The sequence below is a fragment of the Pongo pygmaeus genome, chromosome 23 (genome assembly GCF_028885625.2).
Source record: "Pongo pygmaeus isolate AG05252 chromosome 23, NHGRI_mPonPyg2-v2.0_pri, whole genome shotgun sequence".
In the NCBI taxonomy this organism is placed as follows: Eukaryota; Metazoa; Chordata; class Mammalia; order Primates; family Hominidae; genus Pongo; species Pongo pygmaeus.
The window spans coordinates 53,865,526-53,887,520 of NC_085931.1; the positions used below are offsets into that span (position 1 = coordinate 53,865,526).

At 49.1% G+C, this 21,995-nt stretch overlaps 1 protein-coding gene across 5 annotated transcripts in view; it reads right to left on the reverse strand.

Moving 5' to 3' along the window:
- The window catches only part of PACSIN2 (protein kinase C and casein kinase substrate in neurons 2), a 143,774-nt gene that overhangs the window by 40,555 nt on the left and 81,224 nt on the right, over window positions 1-21,995 (reverse strand). For all 5 annotated transcript variants that reach the window (XM_054470006.2, XM_054470003.2, XM_054470004.2 and 2 more), the window contains exon 2: window positions 3,810-3,942. In XM_054470006.2, coding sequence (XP_054325981.2) covers window positions 3,810-3,869 — 60 coding nt within the window. In that variant the 5' untranslated portion in view covers window positions 3,870-3,942. The remainder of the gene's footprint in view (window positions 1-3,809; window positions 3,943-21,995) is intronic.

Sequence of the window (21,995 nt, forward strand, 5' to 3'; positions counted from 1 at the left end):
CAGAAGATGGCTCTGGAATGACATATTCCAGTTAGTATCTTTCGGTGGGAAGGAGTAAAATTAAACACAAAAAACTTTTCCACCTCAAGACCACAAGGCTTTCTTTGGAAAAGTGTCCTTCTGTGGGAAAGAGGAACTTGCCACCTGCCTGGGAAGATGTACAGTTGGCAGTGTGCACCTGAGTCTCTCAGATCCCTGCAGACCATCACTGAGCAGTCGCTCCGCCACACAACGAACATCCATCATGGAGGAGGCGGACGACCACAGCACTGCGGAGTTGATACCAGCTGGAGAGTAATTTCAGGGACAGCATCACAAGCTGAGCAGAGCCCGCCTGAGCATTTTCAGGCAAAAGGAGATGTTCCTGTCTACTGACATTATTGCAGTTGAGAATTTAACAGGGAGCATAAGAGCTTAATTACTGGACTTGTTAAAGCTAGTTGATTTAATATATGCTGACAATATACACTGGCAACGTTCACCTAAATGTTTTTTAACAAGCAGCTGAAGACCTCTGTAATAGCACTATATTTAGCTGCGTAATTTTCCCAGCAGTTTCTGCCACCAAGTGCGTAATGAAGACAACGCCGCCAAGGGCACCGCAGGAACAGACATTGACTGTGCACACCAACTCCCTCAGCTCCCATGTCAGACGGAAGGGCCCCCACCAGCCTTGCCCTGATGCCCTAAAACACTTAACGTTTATTCATTCTTTTAACCCTCACAATACTAGGATATGGACAGCGTTATTACCCCGATCTTATAGATTGGGAAATGAAGGCAAAGAAAAATCAGTAACTTGCCCAAAGCCATACACAGGAATAAGTGATCAGGCCAGCAGTCAAACCCAGACCTCCTGGCTCCAAAGCAATGTCTTCACCTGTCCCCATTGCCTCTCCCGGCCTATCCCTCACAAGGAAGGGCCTTTTGAGTGTGCTCGTCTTGTCTGCACCATCACCAAGCCCAAGGCAGGGAATGATTGATGCCAGCCAGCAATGTCACTACAGTTACAAAAAAAGAGGCTCCCCATAACTGGAAAGGCTTCTATCTATAGTTCTGGTTCAGTGTTGAGAACAAGGGCCTGCACTTCTAAAGGCTGGAGAGCTCGCAGGAAGGCTCTCACAGCTGCTGCCAGCCCCATGAGTGCTCCTGCACTAATGAGGCCACAGCCTCTCTGGGGGGGCCAGCCAGCGGGACCTGATTACTGTGAACCTGTACCTGCAAGTGGGGGCAGAGGCAGTCCTGAATTCTAGCACTGTTCCAGGGGCACCTCCAAACCACGTCATGTAACTGCTGGTCCTGCTTCATCTAGTTTCACGGCCAACCTCCTGCCATGCTGTGAGATGTGGCTGGCGACCTGTTTGGCTATCACTGCTCCTGTCACTCTTGCCGTCTTAAGTGAAATATTTCCCAGGCAGATGTGCCTCTCCGGCTGCTGAAATTTGAGCTGGGTGCCCCCCTCACTCCTCCAGAAGGATGCCACTAGCCGAGGGGTGGCAGCAGAGAGGACCTGCATGCTCTGTGCCTTTCCACATTTACTTCTGCTGTGGCAGAAGCCAGCTCCTGGAGGGCAGGAACTCGGTCTGTCACATCCCTTGCCTAGCACACTACAGGTACTCAGTTAACACTTTTTTTTTTTTTTTTTTGAGACGGAGTCTTGCTGTGTCGCCCAGGCTGGAGTGTGGTGGCGCTGTCTCGGCTCACTGCAAGCTCCGCTTCCTGGGTTCACGCCATTCTCCTGCCTCCGCCTCCAGAGTAGCTGGGACTACAGGCGCCCACCACCATGCCCGGCTAAATTTTTGTATTTTTTAGTAGAGACAGGGTTTCACCGTGTTATCCAGGATGGTCTCGATCTCCTGACTTCGTGATCTGCCCGCCTCAGCCTCCCAAAGTGCTGGGATTACAGGCGAGAGCCACCGCGCCCAGCCAACACATAATTTTAACAAATGGTATTCGGCTAAAAGTCGATGATGTTTTTGTCCAATACATAGGGGAAAAGTGTGTTGATAGAATTTTGAGCTCCTTGCCCATCTTTTTTTTAAACTTGGGCACCTGTGATCACTTGTCTATGTCACAATATATATCACTGTGATCATTTGTTTATAAAATGACTTTATGCTAGTCCCCAGCAAACACCAGGGCATCACCCTTATCGCTTCTACCACCGGAGCCTCCTGTGTCACCGAAGCACCCATATGGGTGCTGCCATCCATGTTCTTATCTTATCCTGGCAGCCCCCCTTAGAGGCCAACAGTATCCCCTACTTCACAGACGAAGATCGCGAGGCTCAGATCAGTTGAGCGACTTGCCCAAGGTCACACAGCTAGCAACAGCACAGCTGGGATCAGAGCTCAGAGTTTTCGGTTTTTGTTTTTGTTTTTTGAGACGGAGTTTCGCTCTTGTTGCCCAGGCTGGAGTGCAATGGTGCGATCCCGGCTCACTGCAACCTCCGCCTCCTGGGTTCTAGTGATTCTCCTGCCTCAGCCTCCTGAGTAGCTGGGATTACAGGCGTGCCACCATGCCCAGCTAATTTTTTGTATTTTTAGTAGAGACAGGGTTTCTCCATGTTGGTCAGGCTGGTCTCGAACTCCCAATCTCAGGTGATCCGCCCGCCTTGGCCTCCCAAAGTGCTGGGATTACAGGCATGAGCCACCACGCCCGGCTCAGAGCTCAGAGTTTTCTAACCGCAAAGCCTCTCTCCTTTTTTTCTTTTTTGAAACGGAGTCTTGCTCTGTTGCCCAGGCTGGAGTACAGTGGCACGGTCTCAGCTCACTGCAACCTCCGCCTCCCAGGTTCAAGCAATTCCCCTGCCTCAGCCTCCCAAATAGCTGGGACAACAGGTGCCTACCACCACGCCCGGTTAATTTTTTGTATTTTTAGTAGAGATGGGGTTTCACCATGTTGGCCAGGCTGGTCTTGAACTCCTGACCTCATGATCCATACGCCTCGGCCTCTCAAAGTGCTGGGGTTACAGACATGAGCCACTGCGCCCGGCCATGCAAAGCCTCTTTCCATGAAGGCCAGGAAAGCTCCAGGGGTTTTGCCACAGGGACAAAATTAGACCAAAAATTGACTTCCTGTAGTCTCAGCTACTCAGTAGGCTGAGGTGGGAGGATGGCTTGTGCCCGGGAGATCAAGGCTTCAGTGAGCCATGATGGTGCCACTGCACTCCAGCCTGCACTCTCGAGACCTCAACTGTTTAAAAAAAAAAAAAAAAAAAAAGATGGACTTTCCATTAACTAGCGGGCAGGAAAAGTAAGTGGGACTCAGGAACAACGCCCTCCGCCCCCACAAAAAACAAAAATAATCTAATCAGGAAGGGGGCCACTCACGGGTACAGACTGGCGGCAGATGCTCCAACAAGTTTGAAGGCATTTGGCCCTCTGGCCACTTGCCTGTGCTGTCCAGCATGATGTCAAATCACAGCCCTCCTTGTTTCTACATAAAACTCAACAGTAAAGTGCCTCGTAGGATAAGCTGAGCAATTCGTGTCTGTCTCTCCCACTCACAGCATGGCAAACATAAAAAGGTGATCGCCAAGACCTTTCCTAAACACCCCAACCTCTTTAAGTATCAGCCTTTCCTAGCAACGTAAGTTCACTGCCTTCGATGATGGCTAAGGCATACCTGAACTGCCTAAAAACAAGTGTCCACAACTTTTCTGCTGGTATCTAGGTCTGACTACAAATGCGTGGCTGGTTTGGGGGTATGTTCACCTCATTTCCCAACCTCCACCAAAAAAACCAAAGGGCCTGCCAGACACTATTGGCCTGGCCACTTCATTCACTGGAAGAAAGCAGGTGCATTACCTCCCAGAAGCTGTCGCTGGACACTTCTACTCCAACGGAATCATCATACGTGACAGACATTTCTTCAAAGGCTGAGGGAGCAGCAAAGTATAGTCAGGGGTCAACTTCGAACGCTCAAAATCTGTAGACAAACCTATAAACGAAAAACATATATCATGTGGTTTTTAAATTCCCAAGGTAAAGAAACAAGTCATCTCTATTTCACAACTTCCCGTTTCTAATCACTGCCTTCAGTACGGGGCAGTCTATAATATTTCCTTCAGGTGGCAGAAAGCCAGTAGACTCTAACCAACTCTGGGTGCATATGTGTATGTCTCTGTGTGTGCATGGTGGGTGGTGGGGGGCGGGGGGTGCATGTGCGTAAAAGCAGGCAGAGTCCCTGGATCTCTGGGCTTGCCCATCTTGGCCTACTCTACCTAACCGGTAGGGATAGGACCTGGGATAAAACATGAGTGGAGGTAATCGCACCTTTGACACCTGACTCCCCTCTCCAGAGTGTCTACCACATTCCACTTGTGTTGAGCACTGTCCCCACTCAACTCCACCTTTACTGACTCAGCCACTGAAGCCCCAAATTCAGACCAGTTTGTTCTGCCACTGTCTGTGTGTGGCTCAGCTGGAAAGTTAAATGGATCACTTCTGAGTAACAGACTCAGCAATCTACAATCCAGGCAAGGGTAAAGGCAGCAATTATTTCCCCTGTTGGAGGGAAGAAACTGAAGGACTCCCATAAGCACAAACCACACCTTGCTAGTGTGATGACCTGTCCACAGCCGAGATGAAACTGTCTGACTTTCTGGTAAAAAGGTGACCCCACCTTTCTTTACCTTACCCTGTGTTCAGATCACACAGCCAGAGATCCAAGACCTTCCTCACTGCCACAGTCAACAGTCTAAAGCCTTAGCTTAGCAACAGGAAGGGGTGAGACAGAGTGGCCAACTTGTTTTGAGCACCAACAAGGTGCAAGACTTTGTTCTAGGTCCTGTTCCATATGTTATCACATGAATCTTCATGATTCTCTGTCAGACAGCCTGGAATTGGAGCAAGAAACACAGACTCCAGAGTCAGTCTGCCTAGGCTTGAATCCCAGACCCATTACTTATGAGCTGGGCAACAGTGGGCAAGTTACCTACCCTCTCTGTGCCTCGCTTGCCTTATCTGTAAAAGAGAGACAATAGGCCGGGCACAGTGGCTCACGCCTGTAATCCCAGCACTTTGGGAGGCCAAGGCAGGTGGATCACCTGAGGTCAGGAGTTCAAGACCAGCCTGACCAAGATGGAGAAACCCCATCTCTACTAAAAATACAAAATTAGCCAAGCGTGGTGGCACGTGCCTGTAATCCCACCTACTCAGGAGGCTGAGGCAGGAGAATCGCTTGAACCTGGTAGGTGGAGGTTGCAGTGAGCCAAGATTGTGCCATTGCACTCCAGCCTGGGCAACAAGAGCGAAACTCCATCTCCAAAAAAAAAAAAAGAGACGCTAATGGAACTAATGGAACCTACAACACAGAACTGCTGCAAGTCAAATATATACAAGAGCTTAGAACAATACTTGGCCCTTAGTAAGTGCTACGAACTTACTAAGTACTGTTATATACCCTTAGTAAGTGCTACAAACATAGTAAATAATGAATTATTGTTGCCACTATTATTATTACACAGTAATTATGATTACTATCATTACTTCTGTCTCTATTTTAAAGTCAAGAAAATTGATGTTCAGTAATTTGCCCACGGTTGTCCAAGTAATGGCTGGTGGAGACTAGTATCTGACACCAGCTCTGCCTGCTTGCTAAGGTAATATTCTCTCCATTACACCAAGATGTTTTCCAAAAACAATCTCAAAGTTAAGTAAATCAGGCTTGCTACAACCTAAAATTGGATTGCTAATTAAAAGGTCTTAATCTGGTGGATTGCAGAGCTCCTAAAGGTAAACACACTGCTGTGCAGCAACAGAGACAAAGTCCACAACAGATAACGGTACTTCAAAGCCAAGTCCTCCAAAGACATTGCTGCTGTGAGGAGACAGTTGCAGGACTAAGATGCATGCACGCTCCTAACCAGGCTCTCATGGAGAGAACTCCAGTGAGGTGTTCTCCCATGCTGGTTAGGGCTCTGTTCCATAATCATAGGGGCAGCGTGTCATTTGAACCACTAGGATTCACAGAGGCTGGACAGGCCACCTGGCTTGGGCCCTGATGCCACCTCTCACAGCAATTCTTTTTTTTTTTTTAGGTGGAATCTGGCTCTGTTGCCTGGGCTGGAGTGCAGTAGTGCAATCTCAGCTCACTGAAACCTCTGCTTCCCAGGTTCAAGCAACTCTAGTGCCTCAGCCTCGCCAGTAGCTGGGATTACAGGCATGTGCCACCACGCTCGGCTAATTTTTGTATTTTTTAGTAGAGATGGGGTTTCCACCATGTTGGCCAGGCTGGTCTCAAACTCGTGACCTCAAGTGATCCACCCATCTTGCCCTCCCGATTACAGGTGGGATTACAGGTGTGAGCCTTTTTTCTACGGAATCCTATGCTACTAGCCAGGGTCCTCCTGGAGTCGCCTCACCCCATGTTTCAGCAGGAGAAAGTTTTCTACTCAGAGCAGCTGGTCTCTGCTCTAGGCTTCTCAGGGAATAGCAGGGCTTTGGGCTCAGGTGAGTCTCAAAGTGGCCCAGTCAAGCCGCCAGCTGGGCTGCCTGGCCAGCCATGGGAGCAGCCGCAGGGAAGAGCAGGCCCCTGCTCCGGACACCTGAGCAGCCGCAGGGAAGAGCAGGCCCCTGCTCCTGACACCTGAGCAGCCGCAGGGAAGAGCAGGCCCCTGCTCCGGACACCTGAGCAGCCGCAGGGAAGAGCAGGCCCCTGCTCCGGACACCTGAGCAGCCGCAGGGAAGAGCAGGCCCCTGCTCCGGACACCTGAGCCACTTGGGCAGAGAAATTCAGATTCTGTCTGGATGCAGCTGTGGTCGTGACACAGTTCTGCACAAGACTGACTGATTGACTGACTGGTGGTTGACTGATTGACAAAGCATCTTGTCTGTCATCCAAGCTGGAGCGCAGTGGCATGATCACAGCTCACTGCAGCCTGGAACTCATGGGCTCAAGCAATCCTCTCGCCTCAGCCTCCTGAGTAGCTGGGACTATAGGCACGTGCTGCCAGGCCCAGCTAATTAAAAAAAATTTTTGTGTGTGGAAACTGGGGTCTCACTGTCGCCCAGGCTGGTCTCAAACTCCTGGGCTCAAGCGATCCTCCTGCTTTGGCCTCCCAAATTGCTGAGATTACATGTATGAGCCACCACACCGGGCCTAAGATTTAAGAGCCCACTAAGTGCCAGGAGCCAAGGAGACGCTCAGCACAGTGGGCAGCCTTTAGGAGTAAGAGCCTGAATCACTGAGGAGAGAGGTAATATAACCAAGATTCTGGGTCTGCCAAGGGCATCAGACAGGACATATGCTCTTAGCTGACCAAAAGGAACAAGGAGCAACCAGCAAGGGGAAGGGACATTCTCTGGTCACATGGTAGCAGAGCTGGGAAAGGCCCACACTTATTCACTTTCCTTCTGTCTGGGACCAGGATCTCATCATAGCACTGCACTCAGCAACAGTGACATCCTGTAGAATGCCTTCGGGGCAATGAGGGACAAGCGTACCCCACGGGCATCCCCTGTGGCCACAGCTCAATCTGTAATAACATCAGCTCAACTATCCCCATGTGCATTACTTAAGAGTTCATCTTAATGCTCGGCCAGCTGCTCCCTGCCACGAATCTGTCACCTTCCAACTTAGACATTCTCCAAGATTATATACATCTTTATTAATTTTAAGTAAAACAGAATTAGGAAGACAAATCTCTTTTTATAAAATGCACAAGGCACTTCAGACCCAACAGAAATGACTTTAGGAAGCTCTGTACCACCACTTCAGTTCTTGAGCTGGAATAATTCACAATCAACTACACTTTCATCTGAACCCTCTAAGCACATCTTATACAAGGTCTCATTGAACTGTGCAGTCAGAATCTAGCAAAGATATCCGAAGCCCTAAGGGGACACTGAGGCAAGGTATAGAAAACCCAAAGAGACAGAAACTGTGAGGGGAAGAAATGAAAGTCTCCTGCCCAAAGAGTCAGTGAGGTAATGCAGACGAGGTGCCTATGGGGAAGGCCTGGGACAGTGGAAGGTGGGAAATCCGAGCTCTACCACTGGCCAGCTGGATGACCGCAGAAAGTCACGTCATTTCTCTGAACCCCAGTTCCTGAGCTGTGCTTTACCAGGTTTCAGTGACGGTTAAATGAGATGAAGGTCTCAGTACCCCCAGGTCACAGGCCATGGCACGGCCTACCTCAATGGGAGCATCGTTCTTGGCCCGCACCCTGGGCTTCAAAGTGTCCTTGCTACTTCCTTCAGCTCCACAGTCACAAGGAATGCAGGTAAAGGGGAGGACCTGGGGGACAAGAATCTGCACCACAAACAAAACCCAACTGATAGTACAACTGTGGCTAATCTGGGAACTCATTTCTGATGTTCACAGAGCAACAACCTGGGGTGGGGGTGGGGGTGGGGGTGGGGGGTGGGGAAGGGGGGCCTTGAGTGCAGGCACCAAGCTGAGTTCTCAATGACAACTCATAAGTCCCCTCTCTCCTGCCCCCGCTCCGCTCCGGAACATGAGCAGCAGGGGCCCTGTCCAACCGCCTCACCCCTCCAACAGCACCCCGCCCCAGCCTCAGCGTATGGGACTCTCCTGGCTCCCCGCTCTCACCCTGATGAGCCTCCCTTTCCTACCCCAACCGCTTGCACACCTTGCAGTCCGCTCTGTGGCTCCTCCCATCCCTCCCAGCACTGATCTCTGGAACTCCCATGACTTCAAACGTCATCCACGTGCAGGGACACACCAGCAGCTCTCAAGAGGCAGCCTCTCAACCCAATAAGAAGGTGATTTCCTCGCAGGCATGGAGAAGGCCCAGAAGTGACGAAGTCACCTGGCATACACCTGACACCCTAAAGTGATAGCCATTGTTCTTAGAATCAACACAGCAAACCACCCAAAGGTACTGGGAAATGTTGGTGACTGGGGCTGGGTTTGATTTTTGTTTTCCTGTCATTGTTGCTACTGGGATAAGCACTTTTGGTGAGGCTGCCACCTACCACTGTGACCTTGCCACCAGCCCTCCCTTCTTCAACAGCAAAGAAGCCAGTCATACCCACCCCTATGGCGACTCCTTGTGTGCCAGATGCTGCGCCCCATGCGCTACACGCGTGCACTCCATTTAATCCTAACAACTCTATGGGGTAGCAGTTTCGCCATGGGCATTGTCAAAGCAAGGAACCTGGGGCACAGAAAGGGTTAGGAGCTTGCCCATGCAGTGGAGTTGAGACCTTAATAAAGGCACACCGACAGCAGTCATGCTCTTAACCACTGATCTTAACCACCTCAGTGCTGAGTTCAAATCTTCTAGAACATACAACATGAAAAACTAAATATGGGTCAGACACGGTGGCTCACGCCTGTAATCCCAGCACTTTGAGAGGCCAAGGCAGGAGGAATGCCTAAGCCCAGGAGCTCAAGACCAGCCTGGGCAACACAGTGAGATCCCATCTCTACAAAAAGTAGAAAATAAAAAAAATTAGCCAAGCATGGTGGCACGCACCTGTGGTCCCAGCTACTCGGGAGGCTGAGGCAAGAGGATTGCTTGAGCCCAGCAGGTCAAGGCTGCAGTGAGCTATTATTGTGCCACTGCACTCCTGTCTGGGCAACAAAGCAAGACCCTATCTCAAAAAAACAAACCAAACAAAAAAAAGTGAACATGCACTGCTCTGTGCTGTGCCGTGATGAACTACTGCTACAGTCCTATTTCCAGGCACAGTCTGTCGATCTTGGCCTTTCAGGTGGTGTTAGTAAGCCATGGTGGTTTAATCTGCATTTCCCTCACTGATTGGTACTCTGTACCCTTTTCTTTTTCTTTTTAGAGATGGGATCTCACTATGTTGCCCAGGCTGGCCTTGAACTCCTGGGCTCAAGGGATCCTCCTGCCTCAGCCTCCCAAGTAGCTAGGACTACAGGGTGCGTGCCACTGCCTGGCTATGCCCTATCTTTTTACGCCTTAATGGTGCCATTTGTTGCATGGGAACACTCAGTCCCAGGGCAACTGTATTTAAATATAATGTTTACTGTACCAATATTATCCCCACTTGCCTGGCAGAATCATGGTGAGGGTCAACTGAGAAGGATGTGAAAATGCTTTGTAAAGTAAAAATGTCCTTTGCAGGTATCAGTTGCTATGGTGGGCATGACCCCATTCTGAGTAGGAACCAGCTGCAGACCAGGGCCACTGCAGACAGGCCACACCCTAGAATAGCCATGCTCAACCTCACAGGGAGTCCAAGGAGCTAGAAGAGCTGCCTCATGGCACCATGCAGTGTTCAAAAGCTATTTGATGACTGAATTACGTCCCCCAAAGGCAGCTATATTGCCTGGAGTCTGCCGTGTTTGCATCAAACCAAGCAAGACTGCTCCACCCGGGAGTCCAGGCTACCAATTTTCTAGAAGTGGGATAAACCACCATCCAAGCAGCTACCAGCTACTCAGTACCTCTCAGCACCAACAGGTGGGTGAGGTGAGCTTCAGATATATTATTTTTTTGTACCTCAAAAATCCTATAAAAGATGTATTATTGTTTCCATTTGATGAAAAGGCAACCAAGATACAGATAATTCAAATCACTGGTCACAGACCCACAGCTCGTAAGTGCTAGGCTGGGACTCAACCCAGACCATCGGACTCCACGCTGCCCAACTCCAACAAGACACCACATGCCCAGCTACCAGGCATTTCCAGAATCCAGCAATCCCTGGCAGCAAAAAGAAGGGCAGGAGGATTCTCCAGAGTCTTACCACCTGCCAGGGAGGCTGGAGCCTCAGGGATTCCTCATTGACCCTGATCTCCACCACATCCCCAAAGGCGCTGGGCCTGTCAGGAAGTACTGCCCAGAATTTTTTTTGACACACACACGTCCTTAATAAAAACAAATCTGCTTGCAGCACCCTCTCAGCTGAAGAAACACATAAGTTGAGGAGACTGAGAGGCTTCTGAGAGCGATTGTTTCTTCAAAAGGAGGTCAGGTAGGGCATGTTTCCTGGCTCTGCTTCATTCATTCTTCCAGGTTGAGCCGACTACAACGACCTTTACCATACCTGTGCACACGTGTGGGACAAGCTGCTCTCTAATGCCAAACAGTGCTGGAGCCTTTGGAAATCAATTTATTAATGCAAAAAATATATAAAATGTGTATTTAATAATTAACTGGGGGCTTCTCATCTGGAAGGTAAAGTTCCTGGGAAGAGAGTGTGATATTGAGTTGAAAATGAGTCTCAGCTCCACCTCTGTAATTCAGCTATCTGTTCCCTCTGACAGCCAGTGTCCTTGTCTGTAAGGCAGTACAACATGGGTTCTCATTACCTCCCAGGGTATTAAGAGGCTCGGGGCAACAGCTGTGAAAGAATTTTGAGAAAGTGCAAAGTGACAGACAAATGAGTCATCCCTGGTCTTTCCAAGGACAAGGACTCATCTGGCACTTCTTTTGTACATTTCAGACTGTCTGGCACCCAGTGGTTGACTGATTATTTCTTCCTAAAGAAACTGAACTCAGGCTGGGCGCGGTGGCTTATGCCTGTAATTCCAGCACTTCGGGAGGCTGAGGCAGGCAGATCACGAGGTCAGGAGTTCAAGACCAGCCTGGCCAACATGGTGAAACTGTGTCTCTACTAAAAATACAAAAATTAGCTGGGTGTGGTAGCATGTGCTTGTAATCTCAGCTACTCAGGAGGCTGAGGCAGGAGAATCACTTGAACCCGGGAAGTGGAGGTTGCAGTGAGCCGAGATTGCGCCACTGTACTCCAGCCTGGGCGACAGAGCGAGAATCCGTCTCAAAAAAAAAAAAAAGAAAGAAAAAGAAAAAGAAACTGAGCTCAGCCAGGCACGGTGGTTCACGCCTGGAAATTTCAACACTTTGAAAGGCCAAAGCAGGTGGATCACTTGAGGCCAGCCTGGGCAACACAGTGAGACCACCATCTCTAAAAAAAAAAAAAGAAAAATTAGCCAGGGGTGGTGGTACACACCTGTAGTCCCAGCTACTCAAGAAACTGAGGTGGGAGGATCACTTGAGCCCAGGAGCTGGAGGCTGCAGTGAGCTAGATCATACTGCTGCACTCCAGGCTGGGCGACAGAGTGAGACCTGGTCTCTAAAAGAACTTTAAAAATTAAAAATAAGAAAAAATCTAAAAAAGAAAAAAAGAAACTGAGCTCCAATACCGGAATTCAATGCTGAATGAGTTCTGTGAACTCTGAACAAGGGCTACACATGAGGGAGACTGTTCCTGCACACACTCCAGACCTGAACTCACTCTCACGGGCTACCCTGGGTGTCGTGCAAGATGAACCAGAAGCATGCCATCCGAATTCCAACAAGTGATTTTGAAATAAACTTTTAGGATGGGATGGTGTGTGCTGAGTTATTCTGGATTCTTTCCCATCACAATGGCAAAAACATGTAAGAAAATATGTTTCCCATGTAGTTCCTCTGAATTTCTTTCCCAAAATAATGACATTACAGCATGGCTATTTTAGTGTCATTTTTTTGGAAAGAAACAAATTCAAGAGAGGCAAACATACCTCCTTCTCCTTCCTCCCAAAGGCCTGCTGAATTAAGAAGTGGAAGTTGTAACAACGCAGAAACAAGGCCGCACCGCCCATGGTGGAGGACATGCTGGAAGAGAGCAGCCAGGTGTGCACTGGGAGAAGAAAACCACCTAAAAACGCCAGTGCTGGAGACAGGCCTTGGCAGGGTAGGAACACCAAGCTCAGGGTTGAGAAATGCAAAGTTGTGAGTGGCAGGGGTGAGGGTCAATTATCATGAATTATCACGGTCTTTTTTTTTTTTTTTTGAGACAGGGTCTCGGTCTGCACCCAGGCTGAAGTGCAGTGGCGTGATCACAGCTCACTGCAGCCTCAACCTCCTCAGCTCAAGTGATCCTCCCACCTCGGCCTCCCCAGTAGCTAGAACCACAGGCAAGCGCCACCATGCCCAGCTAATTTTTGTATTTCCAGTACAGACGGGGTTTTGTCATATTGCCCAAGCTGGTCTTGAACTCCTGGGCTCAAGTGATCCACTGTGCCTGGCCCAGGGTCATTTTTAAAAATGTATTTGGGCCAGGTGCGGTGGCTTATGCCTGTAATCCCAGCACTTTGGGAGGCCGAGAAGGGCAGATCACGAGGTCAGGAGATAGAGACCATCCTGGCTAACACGGTGAAACTCTGTCTCTACTAAAAATACAAAAAGTTAGCCGGGCGTGGTGGCACGCGCCTGTAGTTCTAGCTGCTCAGAAGGCTGAGGCAGGAGAATCATTTGAACCCAGGAGGCGGAGGTTGCAGTGAGCTGAGATCGAGTCACTGCACTCCAGCCTGGGCGACAGTGTGAGACTGTCTCAAAAAAAAAAAAAAGCTGCATTTGGAGCCAAGCCATCAAGTACAGATGACTTTCAGGGAAACCCACCTGGGGCATTGCCCAGCCTCTTACAGAAACGTGGCCACTCTCCCATTTAGGGGAAGGGCCAAGAGGGAACCAGCTCAACTTCCTATGCCATCAGCTCTGTCCTTTCATAAAGTTCAAACTGACATCAGGGGAAAACAAACATTTGAGGGAACAAGAGAGAAATTCTGATGAAATCTGATGAGAATTCTTGGAGAGACTCAAGGGTTATGTACCCATAAAACACAAACAGGCTGCTATGAAAAGGGAGCAATCAGGAACCAGAAAATAGCTTTTCTAACTTTTGGAAACTTCATTTAGAAGCTTTTTTTTTTGAGACAGAGTCTCGCTCTGTCATTGCCCAGGCTGGAGTGCAGTGGCGCGATCTCAGCTCACTGCAACCTCTGTCTCCCGGGTTCAGGCGATTCTCCTGCCTCAGCCTCCCGAGTAGCTGGGATTACAGGTGCCCACCACCATGCCGGGCTAATTTTTGTATTTTTAGTACAGATGGGGTTTCGCCATGTTGGCCAGGCTGGTCTCGAACTCCTGAACTCAGGTGATCCACCTGCCTCAGCCTCCCAAAGTGCTGGGATTACAGGAGTGAGCCACCAAACCCTTTTGTTATAATGGGCACTTCTCAGCAATCTGGGAATCCGGGAATGACTGAGGTATTGAAACGGTTCCAGATCTCAGATTCCAGTGACTTCTGCCAACAATGTATGTAAGTACAGTGAGTCAGAGCCATTCCTTAGATGGTGTGCAGAGTCTCAGAGGTTAACAGAGGTTGCCAAGGTGACCGTGGCACAGGCTCGAAGCTGGCATAACCTCCTTCCTCCCCTTTGGGCTTGATAACAGATACCAGGTAAATGAATGATGTACTACACAAGGACACCCAGCTCCCCCTTAATACCTTTAATTTATTCCACAACCAGACAAAAGAACAGGTCATTTTTTAGGCCAAAAGGCTATTTTCATAAAGCAAGAACATTCTGAGTAAAAAGACCATGTTGCTCATCTCTCCCCAAAGCTGGCCTAGGGAGAAAGCCCCCCCTACCCTGCTCTAATCCTTTAAGTGCAGAGGTAGGCAGAGGTGGACATCCTCGCTGCCACTACCCGAGCACATCCGGCTGGCTGGGTTCTGGCTGCTCCATAGGCCTTGCACTGAGCACAGGCTGACCTGCAGCACATTTCCTCTTCATTATCTGGGGGGAGATTCTTCAGTGGTTGGGAAATAATGATTTATTCTAAGCCACTGTTTGGGCCCAAGGTGAGAGGATCCTTTGATAAGGGACATATTTACCATTTGAACATCTACCATGTGCCAGGCACTCTTCTAAGCTTGGGGAGGGGCAGCGAACAAGGCAGACTGGGTCCCTGCCCTCCTGGGGCTGACATCCTACTAGGGCAGACTGGCACACAGCAAAGTAAAAACAGCTATATGGTGTGAAAAGCACCAGGACACAGAGAAGTGGGGCACTCTAAAAGACCTGGGGGTGGGGGCGGGCTTACTGAGATAGAATGTGACCTCTCTGAGGACTGCAGGAAGATGGGCAGTGGGCATGAGAAGGACAGGGGAGAGGTCTTTCCGGCAGAGGCAGAGGGAGTGAGTGTTGTGGCTGTCCCAGTACCCAACAAAGCGGAAGCTCACATGCTTCTGTGGGGCAGGGTGCACTTTAGAAAGGACTAATCTGGCATCATAGATAAGCTGCATGGTAACTCAAGAGTTTTGTGCCTGTGCTACTGGTTTTAAAAATGAGAACATATTCATTTCATAATTGGCCGCGGAACTGTAGCTGTATGTATTGTTGCATGCCTTCTCAATGCATGATATATTTAACAATCCGACTTCAGCCTATTCTCAACACGGTGACCCTCTCAAAATGTAAGGCAGACCACATTGCTGGTCTTAAGCCCCTTGTGCAGAGTAAAAGCCCAGGTCCTCCTGGCCCGCAGGCCTGTATCTGCTCACCTCCACTAAGCTACTTCGTCTTCAACTATTTCTTCTTCTTCTTCTTCTTTTTTTTTTTTTTGAGATAGTTTCGCTCTGTTGCCCAGGCTAGAGTGCAGTGGCGCGCGATCTCGGCTCACTGCAAGCTCCACCTCCCAGGTTCACGCCATTCTCCTGCCTCAGCCTCCCGAGTAGCTGGGACTACAGGCGCCCGCCACCACACCCGGCTAATTTTTTGTATTTTTAGTAGAGACAGGGTTTCACCGTGTCAGCCAGGATGGTTTCAATCTCCTGACCTCATGATCCGCCCGCCTCGGCCTCCCAAAGTGCTGGGATTACAGGTGTGAGCCACCGCACCCGGCCTCAACTATTTCTTCTGAAAATTTATTCTGACTGGGCATGGTGGCTCATGCCTGTAATCCTAGCACTTTGAGAAGCTGAGGCGGGAGGTCTGCTTGAAGCCAGGAATTCAAGACCAGCCTAGGCAAGATGGTGAGATCCCATCTCTAAAATAAATTAAAAAATAAAATTAGCCAGGTGTGGTAGTGTACGCCTGTAGTCCCAGCTACTCAGGGGGCTGAGGCAGGAGGACTGCTTGAGCCCAGGAATTTGAGGCAGCAGTGAGTTACGATTGTGCCACTGCACTTCAATCTGGGTGACAAAGCAAGACCTGGTCTCTTTAAAAAAAAAAAAAAAAAAAAAAAAAAAAAAACCCTGGAGAATACCTGACTTTGTTTCATGAATGGCTCCATACTGGAAGGAAGGGAGGTTCCCACAAGACCCCCCTGCCCCCAGCTTTAGGGAGCGGGGGAGGTCCATGAGCACCTCCTGGACCGGCCTTGCCTCCAAAAAGCCAAGGAGATGACCAGACCCCCTGCATCTCTCCACTGTCAGTGCCACTATCACCTCTCCTTTGTATGGCTGCAGTTGTCTTCCCCCTACCAGGGCTCCCAGCTTCCCACAGTAACTGAGTGTTTTGTATCTGTGCTACCGTTTTTAAAAATTAGAACATATTAATTTCATACTTGTACATACAACTGTAGCTGTATGTATTGTTGCATGCCTTCTCAATGCATGATATATTTAACAATCTGACTTCAGTCCACTCTGAACGCAGTGACCCTCTCAAAATGCAAGGCAGACCACATTGCTGCTCTTAGGCCCCCCACGCAGAGTAAAAGCCCAGGTCCTCCCAGTCCACATCTGCTCACCTCCACTGAGCTACTTCGTCCTCAGACCCTGCTCTCCAACCCGCCACCACTACTGTCCACCCTACAACAAGCTCCACTCGGCTCCTCTGCTGGTCTGGATACTGCCAGGCACAGTGAATGTGCTCGTCTCCTCCCTGAAATGGTCTCCCTCCTGCCCCACAGGCCTGTATCAGCCCCCACCCCAGTGAGGTGTTTTTCTTTTTCTTTTTTTTTTTTTGACACAGAGTCTAGCTCTGTCGCCCAGGCTGGAGTGCAGTGGCGCGATCTCAGCTCATTGCAAGCTCTGCCTCCTGGGTACATGCCATTCTCCTGCCTCAGCCTCCCAAGTAGCTGGGACTACAGGTGCCTGCCACTACGCCCAGCTAATTTTTTATATTTTTGGTAGAGATGGGGTTTCACCTGTGTTAGCCAGGATGATCTCGATCTCCTGACCTCATGATCCGCCCGCCTTGGCCTCCCAAAGTGCTGGGATTACAGGCGTGAGCCACCGCGCCCGGCCCCAGTGAGGTCTTTTCTAACCCTGCCCCAGCCCCCTCAGACCCCTTCCCTGCTTTATTTTTCTCTCCCAAGCACTTATCACCTCCTAACGAGCTACATAATTTACTTAACTGTTTTATTTCTTGTCTGTCTGACCCTCTAGAAAGTCAGCTCTAGGGCCGGGTCAGTGGCTCATGTCTGTAATCCCAGCACTTTGGGAGGCTGAGGCAGGCAGATCACTTGAGGTCAGGAGTTTGAGACCAGCCTGGCCAACATGGTGAAACCCCGTTTCTACTAAAAATACAAAAATTAGCTGTGTGTGGTGGTGCAGCCCTATAGTTCCAGCTACTTGGGAAGCTGAGGCAGGAGAATCACTTGAACCTGGGAGGCAGAGGTTGCAGTGAGCCAAGATCGCGCCATAGCACTCCAGCCTGGGCGACAGAGCAAGACTCTGTCTTTAAAAAAAAAAAAAAAAAAGTATCAGCTCTAGGAGGGCAGGGACATTTGTCAGTTGTGATCACTGCTACAGCCCCAGCATCCAGTGTCAAACACAAAGCAGTCACTCTGTAAACTGCTGGATGAATTCAGGACAAGAAAAGTTGAAGAGCCTGGGTAATTCTGATTTATGGAGACTGAGGATTCAAAGATGGAAAATAATGAGAGCATTTATGTGAAGGTGCTATAACTCTAACGGTTAGAATTCTTTTGTAAACACTACTGCACATGTTAATCTAAACCAGACATGGGTTTAGCAACCATGGTTGGGAGGGTGTGTGGTTCAACCCTGCCTGTCTACCACCGGCGTCACGGGAGGCCCTCTTGCTGCCTGACAACCCAGCTGGGGCCCATGGGCCCCTGGGCCCTCTATGTCGCCAGCCTTGGCTCAGCTCGGGCTATTCATGTATGTCCAGTCAGTCTCCTGGAAGAATGGGGTCTCCTGCTTGTCTCTACCACCCAGGTCACCCCCTATAAGCCAGTGGGCGCTCAGGCAGTAAGGCCCACATTAAGATAGTGCTTTGCACCATTAGCAAAGCTGGGATGTTTTTTAAGAGCTCAACTATCTGGCACAACTCATTTTGTTTCCAATGATTTCATCTGGAAAAGTGAACATTCCTCAAAGGAAGAGATAAGAGATCAGCAAATAAAGTAACATATCTCTCTGGAACATGGTGTAGTACATTTGATTCAACAACGGAAAACAGCTTGTGCATTGCAAGATACTTGGGCTTAAAGGCTGGCCCCTCCCTCAAGGGAATCACACTGAGGCCTAGAGCTCAGCAGATCCTAGGCCCTCCGGAGGCACCCATCGGCCTGGGCAGGGTGGGGCAGAACACACTCAAAGGTGCTTCCAGAGATTAAAAAAACAGCCAGCAGCTCCAGGCAGACACAACTCATTGTTGCTACAGAAACCATCACCTGAAAACCAGAGGATTTCAAACCACCTGGTGGCACAGAACTATCCACTGCAAACTGAAGAAAAACAGTGGGAGGAAGGGGAATCTTAGGAACTCCGCTAGGACACAGAACCACTTCAAAGAAACACAGCACAGACTCTCCAATATCTCTGTTAAGAAGAAAAGAGAAAAAGAGAGGGGGAAAACACATCTTGTTTCACTCAACACAACAGACCAGCCCTCTTCTTCCCACAGGAAAAAAAAAAGTCACCCTGGAGCTGAGTGCACCTGTGGTCCCAGCTCCTCAGGATGCTAAGGTGGGAGGATTGTTTGAGCCTAGGAGTTCGAGGCTGCAGTGAGCTATGATCACGCCTGTGGATAGCCATTGCACTCCTGCCTGGGCAACACAGAGAGACCCTATCTCTTAAAAAAAAAAAAATGCTTGGAGGAGGTTAAGGAAAAACGAACAACAGAGCAACCCCAGTGCAGCTCTTCTGCTTACCACACCTGGCTGGGATCTTCGGCAGCTCTGAAGCTCACGATTCCTGTTCAGGAGAACCTTTGGCTCTGCTCTTTCCACCCTCCCCACACTGCCAAGCCCATGATGATTTTAAGTCCAAATGTTGGCTAGCACAGAGCTGTCAAGGCCAATAGGGGCTCCTCATGGCCAGTTCCGTCCCACCAGCCTCCGCTCTCTTCATTTAGCCCTTGCTTCTCCCGTCATCTATGGCCTGACTTCACTGTCCTTGCAGCCAACAAGCCATCCTGTGGTCTGCTTTCCTCAGCTGCATAAGCAGCATTTCTCCCTGTTGTCTGGGCATCTTCCAGTCACTTTTTTTTTTTTTTTGAGACAGAGTCTCACTCTGTTGCCCAGACTGGAGCGCAGTGGCACGATCTTAGCTAACTGCAACCTCTGCCCCGCTGAGTTCAACTTTCATGTCTCAGCTTCCCGAGTAGCTGGGACTACAGGTGCCCGCCACCATGCCCAGCTAATTTTTAAAAATATTTTTAGTAGAGACAGGGTTTCACCATGTTGGCCAGGCTGGTCTCGAACTTCTGGCTTCAAGTGATCCACCCATCCTGGCCTCCCAAAGTGCTGGGATTACAGGCGTGAGCCACCCACTTCACCTGGCCCCAGTATTTTTTTTTTTTTTTAGTTATTTAGTTAGTTATTTTTGAGACTGAGTTTTGCTCTTCTTGCCCAGGCTGGAGTGCAATGGCATGATCTTGGCTCGCTGCAACCTCCGCCTCCCAGGCTGAAGCGATTCTCCTGCCTCAGCCTCCCGAGTAGCTGGGATTACAAGCTTGCACCACCACGCCTGGCTAATTTTGTATTTTTAGTAGAGATGGGGTTTGCCATGTTGGTCAGGCTGGTCTCGAATTCCCGACCTCAGGTGATCCGCCTGCCTCGGCCTCCCAAAGTGCTGCAATTACAGGCATGAGCCACCATGCCCGGCCCCAGTCATTTTTAATGGCTGTAAAACATCATGTCATGGTCCCACACTCCACTGAGCCAAGCTCTCATGTCCAGATGTTTGGCTTTTCAGGGAGTCCCCAGGCGGAGCCCAGGTTGGGGATGTCATGGCACATGCAGCTTCCACTTCTGTCCCACTGTTTCCCTGGGGCTCTGTGGCTCACACATTCCAAAGAGAGTTGATGAACCTCTGCATACAGTTTAAAGAGCAAGATTTCAATCTGATGTCCTCCATCTACACTTAAGGGGCAAACCATAAACCCTTGAGAAAGGACGGGAACACACCCAGAGAGGCATAGGAGGAAAATGGTCCAAAGAAACACCTTGGCTAAAAAATGTTGCTGCCTCTGAAGTCCTTAAAGTGATTCACTGTCTCTTCACGTGCTGAATCTGAGAGTGCTGCAGGCGATGAAATATCACCTGCCATCTTACACATGCATCAGAAACGGACAGAAGAAGGAAAGAAAAGAAGGCGTTCACATAAAACAAGACTTCAGTTGTTGTGGAGGCAGGTGAGCCTCACATAGCTTCTAATTTCACGCATCAGAGTACAGAAATCAGGTTGGTTTTGTTTTTATTTTTAAGAAACTTCAAATACATAAGCCTCATTTGTGAAATTTTAGATGTGAAACTCCTTTAATATATAAGTTGTCAGAGTGTTTCATCGGTCCTGATGGACTGATGCTCATTAGACTCAGTAGATGGTGTTAATGTCTGAAGACAATGAAGTACACCCCAAAATGGTGGTGGAGGCACTTGTAGGTAATCAGGCTGGTGAAGGGAATCACTGGGTATACCCTACCTGGAACACCAAATTTAAGGAAAAATACACACAAATACATATACCTCTAAACAAACAAAATCAATAAAGCTACACTGAACATAATTTCATTTTTGATTAATTATGAAGTCATTTTTTACACTTACAAAGGGCTCTCAGTGCCAAAATTTAGAAGCCTCATCCCAAATTTGCCATTAAACAGCAATGGGACATTGGGCAAGTCCCTTATCTTCTCAGCATCCAACTACTTTCACATGAAAAGAAGAGAGTGGGATTGAACGAGCTCTTAGAGTTCTCTGAGTTTAAAATGTTTTAAGACAGCCTCCTATAAGCAGGAGATTATGGGAGAATAAATGTGAATTAAAGACGAGTAATTATAAGAGTGTGTATGTGCAGTGAGCATGGCTGCAAAGATCCTCCCTACTTCATCAGATCCGGGCCTGATGGCCGCCCTGTGCAACTATACTCACCAGGACCCCAATGTCCAGGCTTGAGCTCATTATCAGGGTCTCACTGTGAAACAAGCCACAGTCAGTATAAAGAAAGTCCATGCTTCCCAAGCACGTCCACATCACATAAATTACTTACAATGTTGGTAACACAAGGTCTCATCTATGCTACAAGTCCTGCCCACACACAGTGGCTAAAATTTAAAGGGAAAGTCAACAGCAATTAATATTTGTATCTTGCAAAACCAGTAAAAAGTGCTCTGACTCTGGGTCCCAGGACTTCTCACTGAAGATGCTGTCAGTGGCTTCTGAGAATTGAAACACAGTGACAGCACTGGGCTCAGTGAATTGTTAAATGTTCAGTGGGAGTGGCGTGCCTACGAATGGCTTGATCCTGCTTCCAAAGTACGGGCAAAAGAATGAGTATCTCAGAACTCCAAAACAATCCTGTCTGGTTTCTTTCCAGGTTCTTTTGTTCACCTTTTAGAATGGATGTCATACTAATCACACAGCTGGGGACATCTTTCCAATTGTGTGACATCTGCTCTAGAATGATGGTCTACTTCAACTCGGATAAGGCAGGAGAGTGACCCGCCACCCGGGGCTCCAAACAGAGCCCTGCCCTTTCAGGTCTTCATATCTCCCTTCACAGTATCCTTCTCCCTCAAACAGCCTCCCAGATGACTGTCGAGATACTAATTAGATCAGATGCCACCTCTTTCATAAAGCCTTCCTTTATTCCCAAATGTCAGTTCTGCTGCCTGGCCTGCCTGCCTGTGTTCCTCTCACACAGGGCTCCTTCCATTCAACTTCAGATGGAGGGCGGTCATCCAGGCATCTGTCTCTCCCAAGAGAACTAAGATCCTTGAGGGCAGGAACCACATGGAGTTTATTTTTGTGTCCCAATCCTAGCACAAAGTTTGCTGTGTTAAATATGAAT